The 16028-nt window shown below is 38.5% G+C and overlaps 1 protein-coding gene across 4 annotated transcripts in view; it reads left to right on the top strand.

Annotated features, from left to right (window-relative positions):
* SMOC2 (SPARC related modular calcium binding 2) overlaps nucleotides 1-4943 on the top strand; it is a 140133-nt gene extending 135190 nt beyond the window's left edge. For all 4 annotated transcript variants that reach the window (XM_061471354.1, XM_061471357.1, XM_061471353.1 and 1 more), the window contains 2 exons: nucleotides 460-503; nucleotides 3295-4943. In XM_061471354.1, coding sequence (XP_061327338.1) covers nucleotides 460-503; nucleotides 3295-3318 — 68 coding nt within the window. In that variant the 3' untranslated portion in view covers nucleotides 3319-4943. The remainder of the gene's footprint in view (nucleotides 1-459; nucleotides 504-3294) is intronic.
* Nucleotides 4944-16028: the final 11085 nt, after the last annotated feature.

Raw genomic sequence — 16028 nt, 5'->3', positions numbered from 1 at the left:
CAAAAAACTTAAAACTCAGGGATAATCTTGTTTTACAGATCAAATGAGAACAATGTCTTTGGCTGTTCCTACGCAGTATCTTTAAGTAAAGTGAGTGCCTTCCAGACAGTCTGCTTGTACATGCTTCTTTGCCACTGGGATAATAGGCTATATTTACTACTAAAGATTTAAGAAGTTTGAAATGCTGGACACTGACTAGATAAATCTGTCCTAAGCAAATGTCACATATTAACTGTCAAGAAATGCCGTCATTCAACTTTCATATAATTCCATGAAAGAAGCAACATCTGTGTTGAGCAGAGAGATAAGCAGATGTTTCAACAAAAGATCTGAAATATTTTATCTCATTTATTGAAAGCTGTACTCTAAAAAATGCCTTTTCAGAATGAGGGCTTCAGTTCTTGGGAATGTTACATATAACTTGCAAACCATATCAATGTTTTCTTTTCCCTCCTTTAGCGGCCCCTAAAACCAACATTGAGAGCACTTCATCCAGCAGGCAGGTGAGTATTGAGGAGAGGAGGATATCCCTTCCTGCCTTGTCCAGCTAATCTTCTTGGGGTTTTAGCAGTTATCATTGCAGCTTCAAACTGCATTCATCTTCTATTCTGCAGATTTCCCAGGAAAATGTAAAGCAGCATGATGATTAACAAATTCTGACAAGTTCTCTCTAAGGAAAGCTGAATCAGTCAACTGCTGGTGCAGAGTAAATGTTTATAAAGTGCAAAGTAGACTAGGTTTGCATGCGGATGTTTTCTATTAAAGTATAAATTGCCATATAGGTTAGTGATAATTACATGAGTGTAACTGAGCCCTCATGAGTATTCTGCATTCCTGAATAATAACATTACTGTACACTTCTAGATGTGCACTGTTATCTTCATTTACCTTCTGCTTTAACTGAATTCTGTTAATTTTCCTGTGTGTCATACTGCAGGCACAAACTTACATTGATAGAAATTACTTTGTGGACAAAGCCATTCATTTCCCATGCCCTATGAAAATGTATACATCTCACAAAACCCACTATATTATTATATGGTGGCTTTAAACACCTTTTAAAATCTTAGTGAAGAGAAAAGAGCTGTCACTTTCAAATGCCTTTGCTGGCTGAGCAAAATGACACTGGTGAACTAGGATTTGCATCTGTCTGCTGATGTATGTTGAAACTAAAATTGGTGAGGTCTGCAGAATGATTCTAGCAAATAAAATGTCAGGTGCCCTGGCAACATAATCCATGATTTGGTTTTGCATCAATTTTCTGCAAAGACTTGATTTTGTTTTTCGGAGTAACACCAGTGTATGTCATTCATGGAATTTTGGCTACTCAAAGCATTCAGTGCTACAAAAGCCACAAGAGCAGAATTTTTAAATCAAGGAGCAGAATACACTGAAAAGGAGGAACTCAGGTAGCTCAGGGAAAAAAAAAAAAAAAAAGAAAAAGATTAAGATTAAGAAAGGGTTTTTCATTTGTGTGTCTCTATTTTTATAATCATTAACACTAAACATGCATTTTTCTGGACAACATCAACACAACTTCCTAGCACTTTTGCATGGGTCTGAAGAAGGGCTTCTGAGTCTGCCAGTTATTTGAATGGTCAAGTGATAGAATTGCCTTCATACTATTTTTGCCTCACTTTTGTATTAGTTAAATGACTAATGCCCACAAAAGCACCAGTAAATGATGAAATGTTTTAAAGAATATTAATATGAAGATATTATAAGGACAGGTAACCCTGCAGCTGGGAAAATAGGAATTTGGGAAAAAAGTATCCCAAAACCATAATTGTGGTTAATCTCTTCCCATCTATCAGAAAGCTAGATTAATTTGTTAAAAACTGACTCCAAGATGAACTTCCCCACCAGCCAAGAGAAATTTTCCTCTCATTGTTGCTAGTCAATTTGTTACTTGCTTTATCTCTTGATTTGTTTGATGTTAGGTTCACGCTTCCTAAGGCAAGCTCAACACTGATTGTGGGTCCTACCAGAGACCTCCTACATACCTTTGATGGAATATAAAATACTCTCACAGCTAGAGGGATGTGATAAATTTCTGTTTGTTTAAACAAATGTTTGTGATCTTAACTTTTCAAGTTTGCCCTACAAATCACTTATGCTTTAAACAAGGCAGCATGAAAACAATTATCCTGTCAGAACTCACAAACTTTCAAAGGGGATATTTTAATTATATAATGGCAATTACTGGCACACGTGCATTACACTTGAAGCATGACAAGCCCTCTCCCCTTTCTTGTAATCTGATCCTGACTTGCAGGATCTGTAATAAACGTGTCCTAGAGCATCTACGTTTTTTAATTTTGTCCAATAATTTTGCTGACTCAGCACCAATTATTTTAAAAGCTGTTGCTAACAAATGATAACCTTGAATTAAGTCTGGCTTAGCAAACCATCTGTTGGCAGTTTCAAACTCGAACAATACAAGGCAGCAAATACAAAAGGTGGCTTTCATCACAAAAGTTTTCACTTGAAGTTATCGAAAAGCAACTGGGCTGGTAGGAGCTACTAAGAGGAAACCACCCATCTAAGAAGGAGATATCGGGCTTGCACCACTGTGTAGATGGGCACTCAAAAGCTCACTTTCTACTAGTTTATTGTGGCAATTCAGTTATATATATGTTTATGTGTGCTTAGGCATGTATTCCAGACTTTTTTTTTTGGTTTCCACATATGTGGTCATCTGTATATGTACACTCACATACAAGCTTACTGAAAGAAAGCAGATATAGCTATATATACTAATATGCATTCTCAGCTGTTGTTGCTCTATGAGAGGTCAAATACATGATGGATATGACAGAACTGGGGTAGTGGCCAGGTATATTTCCCTTGCTCAGCTCCACCGTCCAGCAAACATACACGTACATGCACGCATGCTGTCAATGAGACCCAGAGGGTCTTTTGCAGCCTAGCAAAAAGTTTAAAAGGAAACTATAGATTGCTCATAAGACTTTGGCCAGCAGCCCATTCCTTATACATCACATGCCATAGAAAGGTATATTGCACCAGGGACTTGCCCAGGCAGTTGCTAAAACTGTGTGTTTGACAGGTATAGATTTAAAGAGGCCATAGGTAAGAAATAGCAAAGACGCTGCTCATGCCCTTGTTCATAGATGCCAAGAAGGATCACAGGGCAAGAATTATTTTATTCCCCATATAGATTTGTGCAGAACTCTTATTCTAATAGCGACATGTGGACACAGCTGAAAAATAAATATTTATACTTGATTAATTGAAAACATCATTAATAATGTAAATTTCTCCACTTTCTTTCAGCAAGTTTCTAAGAAGCAAGGGTGAACAGCTTACTGATCCAAGGCAGATCTCTGACATGTGGGAGATTTCCTCACCAAAAGGCAATAAAAACAATTGTAGTATTTGCACTTTGTACTTAAAAATGTAAATTCACTTTGTAGAAAAAAACAAAATATTTAAAAAGACTTTTTTTTTTTAATCTGTGAAAATGTAACAGCTAGTTTTGAAAAATTATCACATACAATGTATGTGTATTCTTTTGTTGTTGAAATATGTGAAACATGTTGGAGATGTAAAAGTTTGCATTTAAACCGTTTTTTTTTTTAAAATAGCTTTTTGGCGAATAGTGGCATAGAAGCCCGATTCTATGTATTTGGTTTCAATAGTATACCTTGTTTTTATTTAATCAGTACTGTCATTTAAGTAGAGTTATGCTGAAAAGTCTACTGTATTCTCAATTTTGTCCAAGCAGTGTTGGATGTTTCAGGATTGCAGGACTGAAGGGAGTGTGTAAATTGCTGTTTACTTGGGTTTGCAGATTTTAACTGAACAGATCTTTCATCGGTGGCAATATTTTATTTAATCGTTATTGTGATTATTATGCATTCTGAAGATCGTACAGTGAGAATGCAACCTCTAATGGATTAAAAACAGTTATTCTACAGTTGGGCTACTTGTCAAAAAACATATTTTGTTATCCACTTTTGAGGTGTCTTCCATTCTAAATCCTGGTAGGATTTTTTTTTTCCCGTTTGTTTTTGCTTGAGTTGTTAATACAGCAAACCAACAAGGAGTGAGGTGAATTGTAAAGTCACTCCAATCTGGTTCAGCCTGGGTCTAAAAGCACGTTTCTTTGGTCAGTGTAAAGCAGCAGTAGAGTTTATATGGGTCGGAATTGTAAATCTAACTATAAAGAGACAAGGAAGGCTACACAGATTGTTCAGCATTTTCTTCCCCTGCACCTGGTTGTCCCCATCAACTCTTTGGTTTGCCTCAGGGTCCACTAGAGGTAAAGCTGAGCAAATTATGAGCAATTGCTGTCAGGAGGGGCTACTCACATCACCCCTGCCTTAGGCTTTTTCTTTCCTGACTGAAAGAACTTCTCACATGTTTTCATAACTTCTCTGTCGTTTCTCCCCTCAGTGCATTTTTGTATGTGTGCCTGAGGGGACTAAGAACTTGTGAATGTGAATTCAGAGCAGGGGACCCAAGAAAGAAACACAGCTCTCGAGCAGCTGTGAGTTACAAGCAGCTGGGTTGATCGATGCAGTGGTAGATGGACTGCTGGCATCTAGGACTTGACATGAAAAAGCAAGAATGTTGCAACAAGCAGTGATTTCGTCTTGTTTGGTTTAAAAACATGTGGGATCTGACTTGTGACTACCTAATCACAATAGCACCCTGGCTTGAACTTGTACCTGGAAAAGCTTTTTTTACGAATAAAGATATTTCATTTCAATTTCAACATATGCTGAAGTGTTAGGAAACACTGTCCGCAGTGGAATTATACCCAAGAAATCGTGTACTCTAAGCTTTTGCAGCAGGAGGAAACCAAGATGCAACTGTGTGTTATCTTGTATTTTTGTTTTTAAAAGTATTTGTTATTCTTTTATACTGTTAAACTTTGAATTTAAACTTCTTTATAGATTAAAGATCAGTATATTATCAAACTGTGCTGGTGATTTTTATTCTACAACACAGATAGCCATGTCTGGAAGCAGGTACAGTTAGGGGTGACTTCACTATTGCTTTGAGTTTACAAGAAAACATGTGGCCTCATATTGGGTCTATCTTCTTTTCTTCCTTTGCCCCTTTACTGAATTCTCTCCTAAGATCATTCATGCCTTATTCATACCATTGCTTTCTCAAAATAGTGATTTTGAAGCCAGATCCTTTGTTGCTACTATCTCCATATAGCTTTAGCTTGGTCTCTTGCCTTTTCATTGCAAAGAACAGTGTGGCATTTTCTCCTCAGTGTGAGTGTGAGCTGCTAGGCAATGTTCAGCCTGACTGGAAACAGTGAGGAGACAGAGGCAAACCCTGAGCATGCTCGCTTATCAAAAGACAAATAAAGGCTATAGGCATCCTCTTAGGTATCCAAAGACTTCTGCAGCATAGTGTCATTTAATGACTCTGCAATGACTAATTCATGAGATATTTCATCTTCGTACATATTTCAATGTCGTCACATTTATGGTTCATTTTCCAGCCATTTCCAGCCATTACACCACTTGGCTACAAGCAGTACTGAGTACTCGTAGTTGCAGCTATAGTCCAGATCCCTAACTGGAACACACTTGAAAGCCTGATGCATTCCATTTTGGTTCCTGTAGCTCCCATATATCCACAAGATAGTTAAACTCAGATAGATCTTGGCCCTTCTAGTTGCAACAAAGCACATCCTTGGTACCAAAAAGGAATCCATGTGATTAGGCCCTTAGGCTCACACCGCAGTACCAGTGTTTGTTTAGTTCCACTGTAATTAATTAGTTCTAGGTTTTATCCTATTCCATATGCAATGTTTTAGTTTCAGTTTTTAATTCTGTTCTCATTGAAAGCACAACTTTCAATAAGTTTCAGTATTCTGCTTCTCATTGACCATTGTTTGTTGTAGTTCCAGCTGTTGCTGAACAGATTTATTTAGAGCTTTTATAAAGTTGTAAGTAGAAGACTGTTAAGTTTTAAGACTGTGTTGTGTTCAATGATTTGTCCAGCCTGTTGCAACGTCCATTAGCCAACAGGCCACACAGTGAGAAATGTTCCGTGTTTTGTCAACACTTTGGATAACTTTCTCATCTTGTTCCCAGCCCTAGAAGTAAGCCAACTTCATAACTTTATAGCTTCAGTTTTACCAAAATCACTTGATTCTCACTCTTCTTCTAGTCTAAAAAAAAATGCCTAAATTTCAGATACGTGTTTTGCAGAACTGGGACCTAAATGATAGCTCAGAATGAAAATTCTTCTTGCTAATGTGGTTTCAGATAACACAAGAGCTAAAAAGCATCAGTTCATATGAGAGAAAATACTTCAACTAAATACTCACTGCTTATAAATAAAGGAATCCTTTTTACTTTTCTCATTTGGACCAGGCTTTTGCCCTTCGTGTCATAAACCAATGGAGAAAGTAGGTATTCCTAGAAATTTGAAAGGAAAAACAAAAATATAGGTTGCATCATTAAAGACATTTAAGTGTGTTCCACATTTTATAGGTTTAATTTTGCAGTAGTAATAAAAGATGAATTAATAGATTTAAGAAATAGGTTAAGAAATCTTCTTTGGCAAAGATAATTTAGTTGTCCTTTTTAAATATTTACACTAGTGTACTATATAACTGCGTTATAGTAACTAGTGTGAAAGAGTCTTTAATGCAGAAAGTGAAGGGTTTATTACTTTTGCTTTCTTTAGGCTGGCAATTGGATGTCATTTTGGGTAATTACTTTGACATTAAATAGCAACCGACTAAGTTTATTGGTCTGAAACATTACAATGATTATAGCAAATTACTGATATAAACTGTACTCTTTGTCCCATTTAATTTTTTCAGTTCAAGTTTTATAAGTGAAAATACGCACTTTGTTTAAAAAGCATAAATAATAGATGTTATTTTTTTCTTTCAACAAAATCTCATGTGAAGAACATTCGAACACACATTTCTCTACAGCATCCAATGAGAGGGGTGAGAGGGAAAGAAGCCTGACTTTTTTATCTAGGTTAGCAGTAGAAATTGATGAAAATATAGAAATATTTGCCTTTACTACATCCACCATTCTTATTTCATCATACACTTTGTACTCTGAGTAATGTTACTGCTGGAATACAAAGCCTATTGGAAAGGAAGACGATGAAATGAGATCCCATTTTGTGCATGCAATCTTTTCCATAAAATACAGTCATCTGAGTCATTCTTTCCCTAGAGACTCTCTTTATTCTTTACATCAATTTGATGCATAAGATTGCTTGCTTCTTATCAAATACAGATTTCTTTGCACAGGCATGGAATCCATTCTTGGCTATATGGGTACTTTATGAAGAAAATAATAGATGAGAGATTAGCGCAGATTGTAAGTGGAAGGCTGCAATTTTGTATTACACCACAAATTAGTTTATAAAGGTTTATAAAACCAACTCAATGCCTTAAAAATATCCATGAAGATGCCTATATCTGTTCTAAGTTGTTAGTCAGGGGAAAAAAAAAAAAAAAAAGGAAAAAGGAGAAAAAAGAGGTGAATGAAGTTTCCATTGAGAAACATTGTTTTCACTAAACCATGACAGACAGATTTCATGTGAGGGTTTCCATGAAATTTCACTTTTAAAAGTGTGTGTGGTTATTTTTATGCTGAAACTTCTTTTCCTTTATCTAAAAAGCATGAAGTGGCAACATGGAAAAGGGGTAAATTTTGACACTGATTTTGTGCCAAAATTAGATGTTGTGAAAGGTAGCAGCATTCTTGATCTTCCTCTGACTTCTTTAAGAAAAAAAAAGGTATTTGTTTGAAAGAAGTCAGTTTTCTGTACATTATCATACTTCACCTGAGTGTCATTTTACAACCTTTGGGTACCTTGTTGTCTCTATATGAGGTAAGGAAATGCTACATTTTCATTTAAGAGGTTGCTGAACTGGTGAACTTAGCAGTGTATGCACACAGATTGTGAAGAAAGCTGCAGTACGAGTAAGGGTATTTATACTAGTTTGTGTCTATGCAGCACAGTTGAATCAGTGTGAATCAGTGACCTGCAGAAATATATAGGGCACTTTTCCAGCTTTCAAGCAAGCCTGCCATGGGACTGAATTCAAACAGTTCCAAACCTAAAACAATATCCTGGTGTGTTTTTATCTTTTACCAATCATTTCACTTAAAGGCTGGTGGGTGCCAAATGCCTCTTTGACTACTACTTGAGGAGCACCTCTAGCTCTGCTGGCAAGTAGCTCCCCAGGTAGTCTTCCTGAACCCACAGCTTGGGTTCAGTCTTCTGAGAGCCCAGGCTGGCATACCAGTGGGACCAAGACGCAGAACAAAGAACACAAAAACCCCATGATGACTGATACTGTAAGTTACAGGATATTAGTCTACAGCTCAGGTTTTTTTTTACCCAGGTGGGCTGCCCTGTATCATCAATGACAAACCCTAACTTCTTGCTTCATAATCCATCAAATGTATTCAGTGACAGGATATTATGCTTCAACCAAGTGGGAGTCAATGTGAGTCTTAGCTGAAGAGTATTTCAGAAATACTGTGACCCCTCAGCATATCCATGTGCTCAGTTAGTTGCCACCTAGCAATTCCTCTTTCTGCTCAGCACCATGTAATGGAGCAGTGTCTGCATGCACCAGCTCTTTAATGCCCTGAAGACAGGTGTGCTTCTCTCAGTCTGAAGTGTATTTCTTTGTGTTGAATGCTCAGTTTTGAGGGAGAAAGCTTGTTCTCTAGCTCATTTCTTGCTGATAACCTAGGAGCCTGAACGGTATTGTTGCTATTTACAGAAGTTTCAAGAACTATTTTGCAAGACAAAATATATGAAGGATGAGGTGCTGAAGTGGAATTAAAAAAAAATGCAGTTTGAAAAAGTGGTAAAAAGAGAGAAGGAAAAAATGAAGCAGAGGAACAGAGGGAGGAGAGCAGTGAAAGGAGGATCATGGAGAGAACACAGGAGAACTGAAGAGGGTGTCCAGAACTCTGTGATAAAGCTATATAGGGGAGTGAAGAAGGAGCAGACAAAGAGAACAAGTAAGGAAGGAGAGATAGCAGATAGAAATGGGAGGAGGGAGTAAAAGGGGAGGAATGACAGAGGAAATAGGAATGGAAACAAAGCAAGGATAGAAATGGTAAAGACAGAAAGAAACCAAACTGCCCATAAGATTTCCACGAGGAGAAAAAATCTGAGGGATCTGGGAGAGAAAAATAACACAGGTGGAAGGAGCACAGGAACGAAGAAACACAGATGAGAGGGAGATCCCAAATTTTTTCTTGGGGTCAACAGCTCTTTCCCACAGCATTACTTTCTGATGTACAGAAGAGATCCAGCCTGCCCTTGGATTCCTTCCCTGTGCATGCATAAGGTCTGAATTTGGACCTCTATCCCAATGGCTCCAGTGCTTTGTTCCAAGAGACATTTGTTTTCATGACCAATTTCAAGGCTTCCTTTAGATCCAGGAAGTCTAAGCAACATTTAATGAAAATGTGAAAGCAGAACCCAGCATATTTCTAAATTAAGAGCAGATTTGATCAGAATGAGGAAATCTGAACCACAACAAAGATAAATTTCCTTTTGTATTTCTTATTCAGTAAAGATGCAAGCAAAGTGTAATTAGACTTTTTTTTTTTTTAATTTTTTATTTCATTGTACTAATAGATCCTCTAGAGGCTTGGCTGATACCCTACAGCTTAGCATTTTCTTTAATCAACACCTTAATGACAAAGGATTACAAGAAAGTAAAGGCTTCTCATTGTCTTTTTTTTTTGTGGTTGCTTTTATGTTAACTCTTAGGGTGGCTAAAAATAAGCATTCAAATACTTCTCAAGATCTTTAATCTAAAGGTTTGTATCTATATGTGAGAGAGAAAAAGGGAGAGAAACAGAGTGCAAGAAATACAGTCAAGAAAATTCAGGAGCCTACAGAAAATATCAAAGGTTCAGATTAGGAACTATTTTCAAGGTAACAAATGTTGCAATGTCCTGGGGACAAGAAATTTGACTTCATTAGCTTTGAACAGTCATCTGGAAAATGCCTTGGAAAATAGCTAATGACAAGAAATGCCTCAAGCTTCAGGTATTCAATAGTGCAGTAGGGAAAGTAAAGGCACAAGTTCATCACATGCTGTCCTAATGCAAATAGCAAACTGACACAGGCTGGGACAGTTCTCAGAAGAGGTGGGAAAGGGGCTTCACCTGGGCACAGCTGGTAGAGAGGGTAAGTCAGCTACAAACACAGCTTAAAGGAGGATGGGGGGGGGAAGAACAATCAGGTGAAGAGGAGGAGGCTGATCCTGACTGTGCCAGCTAACCTATCTTATAACCAGTGCCTGCTGCACTGCTTACAGCCCAGACACTTTTAACTGTCAGAACCTATGTCCTGGAAGTAAGCAGTGCAGCCAGGCCATGTTGCAGTTGGTTCACAGGAAAATTTCTGCCTGGAAGGCCTTCACATTAAGCCAGTCAATGAACATACTAAAATGCAAGAAAATGACAACTGACACAGATCTACTGGTTACTTGCAGTGCATGCAAGGATGTGTGTGTGTGTGAAAGATTGTTTTAAAATCTGGAACTTCTACTCTATTTTACCTTTTTACAATAGAAAGAAAAGTTTATTTCCTGAAGTGTGTGACATGCAATTTCCCAGGGTTCCTCATCACAGTGAGCACTGGTACAAGCAAGGTGCCTCTGTAAAAAGAGCGTCCAAATGCCTGGCTGTTTAGTCAGAAGCATCGAGCATTGCTTCTAACTAGAAACTAAACACATAAATGAATACTGGAGCACAAAGACTCAGTCATTGTATATATCCTCCTCCCTCTCCTTTTCATTTTAAACATCGCTTTTGATGGTTATGCTTAAGAAATTGGTCATTAAGGCCTGAGCCATAGAAATGAAACAGTAAGTTTAAGAGATGTTTTCCCTTATAGGTCTTGCTTTAGTTTGCATTGTTATTTTCTTATCCCAGGGGTGAAGCCAGTTATGGTGGATACTTTAGCAGACTTGGTATCTTTTTTTTTTTCTTAATTGTGGGCTTGAAACAACCCACAAGGGCTGTGAAACGTGAAACAGCACGAAACACCACACTTGCACCAATTGCTCTCTATATTGAATAATGTTGCCAATCTTCTTCTGGATTATAGAAAACACAGTTGGGAGAGACTTAACAGGACAGATCATGCAACATCAGTACCTTGGTGGCAATGCTTTGCTGATGCTATTTTCACATTTTGCTCTTAGTACATTTAGATTATATTTAGCATCAATCAAAATTCTGTTAATTGATATGTTTAAAATAAAAAAAAATGAAAGCCAATCATCTGTTTTAGGAAAAGCAAAATTAAAATCTGTCAGGGAGTTCATCATATCACAAGGTTTATCAATATTTTCCATTTTTTACAAACAGTTCCATGAATAAAATCCGGCTTTTTCTGATCTACTATGTGGTTCTGTCATTCTACAGGATTTCACAAAAATGTTTCCTATTGCTTAAGTGTCTGCCATAAACATAAGGGAGTTGACTATTTTTGTCCTAATCCTCATGTGGTTGTAGTATATCACAAAACTATGAGATAATTGGATGTGGCTGACAGCCTTTGTTTCGAAGATCGCAAGAAGTGGAATACAAATGACCCAGGTGGAAGTGCAAAGGCAAAACTACATGTGGAAACTTGTAAAATGCCTCCTTGTGCTATTCTTAATCTTGCCTTTTGGTGAACTTTCAGTTAATTTTTTTAAGAACAACATTTAATAGATAGTGAAGCATGATACATATGCTACAGGAAAATGCATACAGATGTTTCTGCATATAAAGATAACGCCCTCTGTCTAATAGCCTTTGTGAATTGGCTCCAATCAACACTTTGTTCTGTGGGTAATAGCAAAACCTATGTTTATTCAGACAACCTAACACGCAGGCATATTTCTGCTTCCACATAAAGCTCCTTACCTTTCTCTAAGACATTCTGCAGACCAGCTGTGCATAGATTCTCTGGGAATATTAAGCCAGTGTTCAAGACCAGAGCCAGGGACTTGTAATGAGCCTGGTGTGAAATTAAAGAGTAAGCAAGATTTGAGAGGGGAATGGGAGCATCACTTTATCATGTCTCGTTCCTGTGAGAGTTGACTTACAAATGCTGTCACAGGTTGCAAGTTGAGGTGCTCTGAAATACAGCTGTGCCCAGTTCCCTGGAACCAGTGGCTGACAGGGAGTGCAGGCTGTGAGCTAACCTGTTTGCAAAGCGCTGCTACTGCTTCCCCTTCCACCTCAGCCTACAGTGCAACCACTGTGTTACTCTGTGATTCTCCATTCACTTTGGAGTTCATCCTTCTGCTCTTTGCCTTAAAACCCTGTCAGGAGGGTGCTGTTAGATAGGCTAAATGTGCATTTTGTTAGGTGCGAGTTTTAAATGTGGGACTTGGGGCCATTTCAAAGCAGGGCTCCAGCACGGTCGCTTCAGAGCCATGGCTTTGTGGGCTCAGACCCTGAGCGAGACTCCGGACAAGCCCCAGCATGAACTATACCTAGAAACGGTGCCAGGCTCAGAGCAGCCTTTCCATCAGGCTTAATAAGTATGGGCATGAACAAACAGATGAAACAGATGTGACCTACTCTGTATTACAGGAGTGTGCAAGGACTTGCTTCCATGAGCAGGGAGGAGAAATGATCGTTTGCCAGCCCTAAGTTAGGGCAACCATTAGTTCAACTTTAATTCACACTGAGACCTCAGACAAGGACATAAACAGCCCCAGATACAAAGGAATGTATCTGTGCTTATTGGCTGACTTTCTTAGTAATGAGGAGTATGTGAATCCAAGATAGGGATTTCAACAACAAGCCAGTGCTGGTTTTATGGACCAGATATATTATTTTAGGTTTAATTTTATTTTTTCTCATGGGTGAAGCTAGGTTCAAAGTACCTAATGTATAATCCAGACAGCTGTACTGATGTAATGGTTGAGGCCATCATTAGAAGGAAAAAATTTTGATCCATGTATTGTGAAAAGTCAGCAAATTCTAAGTTTTAATGTGAAGGCTCTTAAGAAAATTGAGTTAGGAGCAAGTATATAATCTAAAATTTAAGGATCAACCAGCAAATTAGATTTATCCGCTGTTTCTAACAGTGGGTAAAATCCATCCTGCTGAATAGAGCTACAGAAGTTATATGCAGTTCTTATATTCTAGTTAAGTTTCACCATCCTTATAAAAGTCTTGGGTGACATGGCTTAGTGCGAGGTGGCCCTGCCCATGGCAGGGATTGGAACTTGGTGATCTTAAGGTCCTTCCCAACCCTAACTATTCTATGATTCTATGATTCTTCTGACAACCTGTTTCCAGTAACAGAACAAGGTTGGCAGCCCTGGCTATGCACACATCTGTTTCCAGGAGCATGGCAAATCTGCTGTTTGCATCTCAGACCGAGTTGCATATGTTCTAGAAAGCCTTGGGCACTGATTCTGAACTAAAAAAGATGATAATATGGGTGGGTTTTAAATGGTTTTCAGATTCAATTTAGTTAGTTACTCTGAAAACAGTTTCCCACTGAAATTCTCAGCAAAAGTAGAGAGACTGAAGGCTTTTTAGCTGTGTAGAGCTATAGTAAGGTTTGTGTGAATAGCAAACTTACCCCCAGAAAGGTCTGCACATGTTCTGGTCGGATTTGACAAACAGTGTTGCCCACCAGAAGTCAGAAAAAAAGATATATTTCCAGAGAATAAAAGTGAAGGATCATTAACTTATGTCTCAGCTGACTGGAATTTTGTTTCTCCGCCTGACTAGCACATACGTTGTGCAGGAGATTCTTGTTTGGTTATATTTTGCTCTTGTGGTCTGGGAACAATTAAAATATAAGATGTATAGCAACAGCTTCTAAGTAACTTTCCAGGTTATTATTAGGTTAATCTCATTCTAACATTCTTAGGACAAATGCTATTTTTTCATAATCCTTCTATATGGGAATTTTAAAGTTTCTTTGTTAGATATACATCAACTTCCATTTGTCTCATCTTGTCCTATAAATGCAAGAAACAGGACAACAGACTCCTAAATTAGTAGTTCCTAACCATTTTCAAATGTGGTGCTTTCTCTGGTTGAGTCAATTCAAGGTACTGACAGTAGGTATTTCTTGACTATGTTTCATGGATTCCTTAGGAACAGTGCATGGACCATGAGCAGATCCAATTCACAGTTTGAGACTACCACTGTAAACAGAGAACACTGGTAGTATGGATAATGCTACACATGAATCCACTACAACTCATTTTCATCTTTTAATGCTTGCACCTTGGAAAAGAATCAGTTCTGCCATGAGGTCTACTGGAAAATCTGATTTCTCCCAGTTTCCAAATAAACTAATACTGCAGCCTGGTAAATGTGCTGTTTTGTATTTTAATATCTGTAGCAGTGCTGCTGATTGCCTAGATTACAGTGTGTTTGTATGTAATTTTGAACCTATCTCTGGTCAGATGTAAGGGAATGAAGAATTACTCGGGGTCTGGAGACCAACCACTTCATCAAATAACATCACCGCAGATCCCAAACACAGAGATGTGCAAATATCACCAGGTTTCTCTGTATTTCTTCATAGTTGCTGGAAGTTTGTCATAGCCAAAAGTTTAGGTTGTAATTATGTAGGCAGGATGTGGGGAAGATTTTCCAGATGCTTCTGTGGGGAGAGAATTTCACTTCTTAAATCAAGGTTGGTGTATCCCTGAAGATATTTATTAATTCGGGCAGAATGCTGAGCTTGGAGCAATAGTGACTAAGGGTCTATGTAGATCCCTATAGCAGGAAGTCAGATTGTGGATTATGTGGTTCTTGGCTTTTACAGCTTGTGAATTTCAGAACAGACATGCAATATAGAGAGAGAAAGGTAAAGCATGTTTAACGCCAGTCATTTAAAATGAACTCTTCAACATAACTTTTAATTAGAGGTGAGATTAACTTTTAGGACTTGGATCTGACAAACTTTACTGATGTTTGTTTTCCAGAGGGAAATACTGGCTCCACTGTTTAGTTTCAGGCGTGCTACCTCAGATTTCATGTTTGTTTCATCCTCTCTTTAAAGTGAATAAAGATTAAAAGTTTGCACAATATTGTTCCATTTGGTTGTTACCTGTTGTGGTTTAAACCCAGCCAGACAGCTCATTCACTTGCTCCACCCCACCCCCCCCCCCCCGCCCTTCTTTCTCTCCTCCTACTCCGGGAGGAGAATCAAAAAGAATGCAACTCTCGCGGGTTGAGATAAGAACAGTTTAGTAACTAAGGTATAACACAAATCACTGCTGCTACCACCAATAATAACAATGATAAAGGAAATAACAACGGAAGAGAATACAATACCTCACCACCAGCCGACTGATAACTCGCCCCCCCAGCCCAACCAAGCACCGACTGATACCTCCTCCAACCCTGCGCTCCCCCAGCCCTTCTGGGTAACTCTGTTACCTCCTGGGCATGACCTGCTGTGGTATGGAATACCTCTTTGGTCAGTTTGGGTCAGATGTCCTGTCTCTGGTTCCTCCCAGCTTCCCCTTCTCCCTGGCAGAGCATGAAGCTCACAAAGTCCTTGGTCAGACTAAAACACCAGTGTTATCAGCTCTGTTCCCAGGCCGAAATTCAAAACACAGCACTGCACCAGCTACCAAGAAGGAGAAAAAATGACTGCTACTGCTGAACCCAGGACATTACCAAAGCTCAATGGCACCTTTTTTCTTGTTAACTGAAAACTAGAAGTGGGAAAAACAAACATTAAGCCATTCTTGTTTTAACTAATAGTGTGAATCTTAGGTTTTCTTGTCATTTTATCTACCTTTGCACAACGAGATGTAACTGCGCTGGGATAAAAGCTTCGAAAGACTGTCCTGGGACCCACTGACCAACAGAGATGGAGTTGGCCAAAGAAACTTTGCTTGTTCCCTTTTCCCTGATCATGCAAAGTTGACCTGGATCCTACTGAGAGCTACCCACTACTGCAATTCAGCAAACCAAACAGAAATTTACTAAGCACTTGCTAAGTGAGACACTGTGGGAAAGGTTTGTGGATTTAAACAGTTTAGATCCTAC

This window comes from Pezoporus flaviventris, unplaced genomic scaffold (assembly GCF_033815535.1).
Source record: "Pezoporus flaviventris isolate CSIRO_AGI_PZ_B2104156 unplaced genomic scaffold, CSIRO_AGI_Pfla_v1 ptg000066l, whole genome shotgun sequence".
Classification (NCBI taxonomy): domain Eukaryota; kingdom Metazoa; phylum Chordata; class Aves; order Psittaciformes; family Psittacidae; genus Pezoporus; species Pezoporus flaviventris.
Note: the sequence above shows the minus strand (reverse complement) of the source record. Positions and strands in the feature narration are given on the sequence as shown.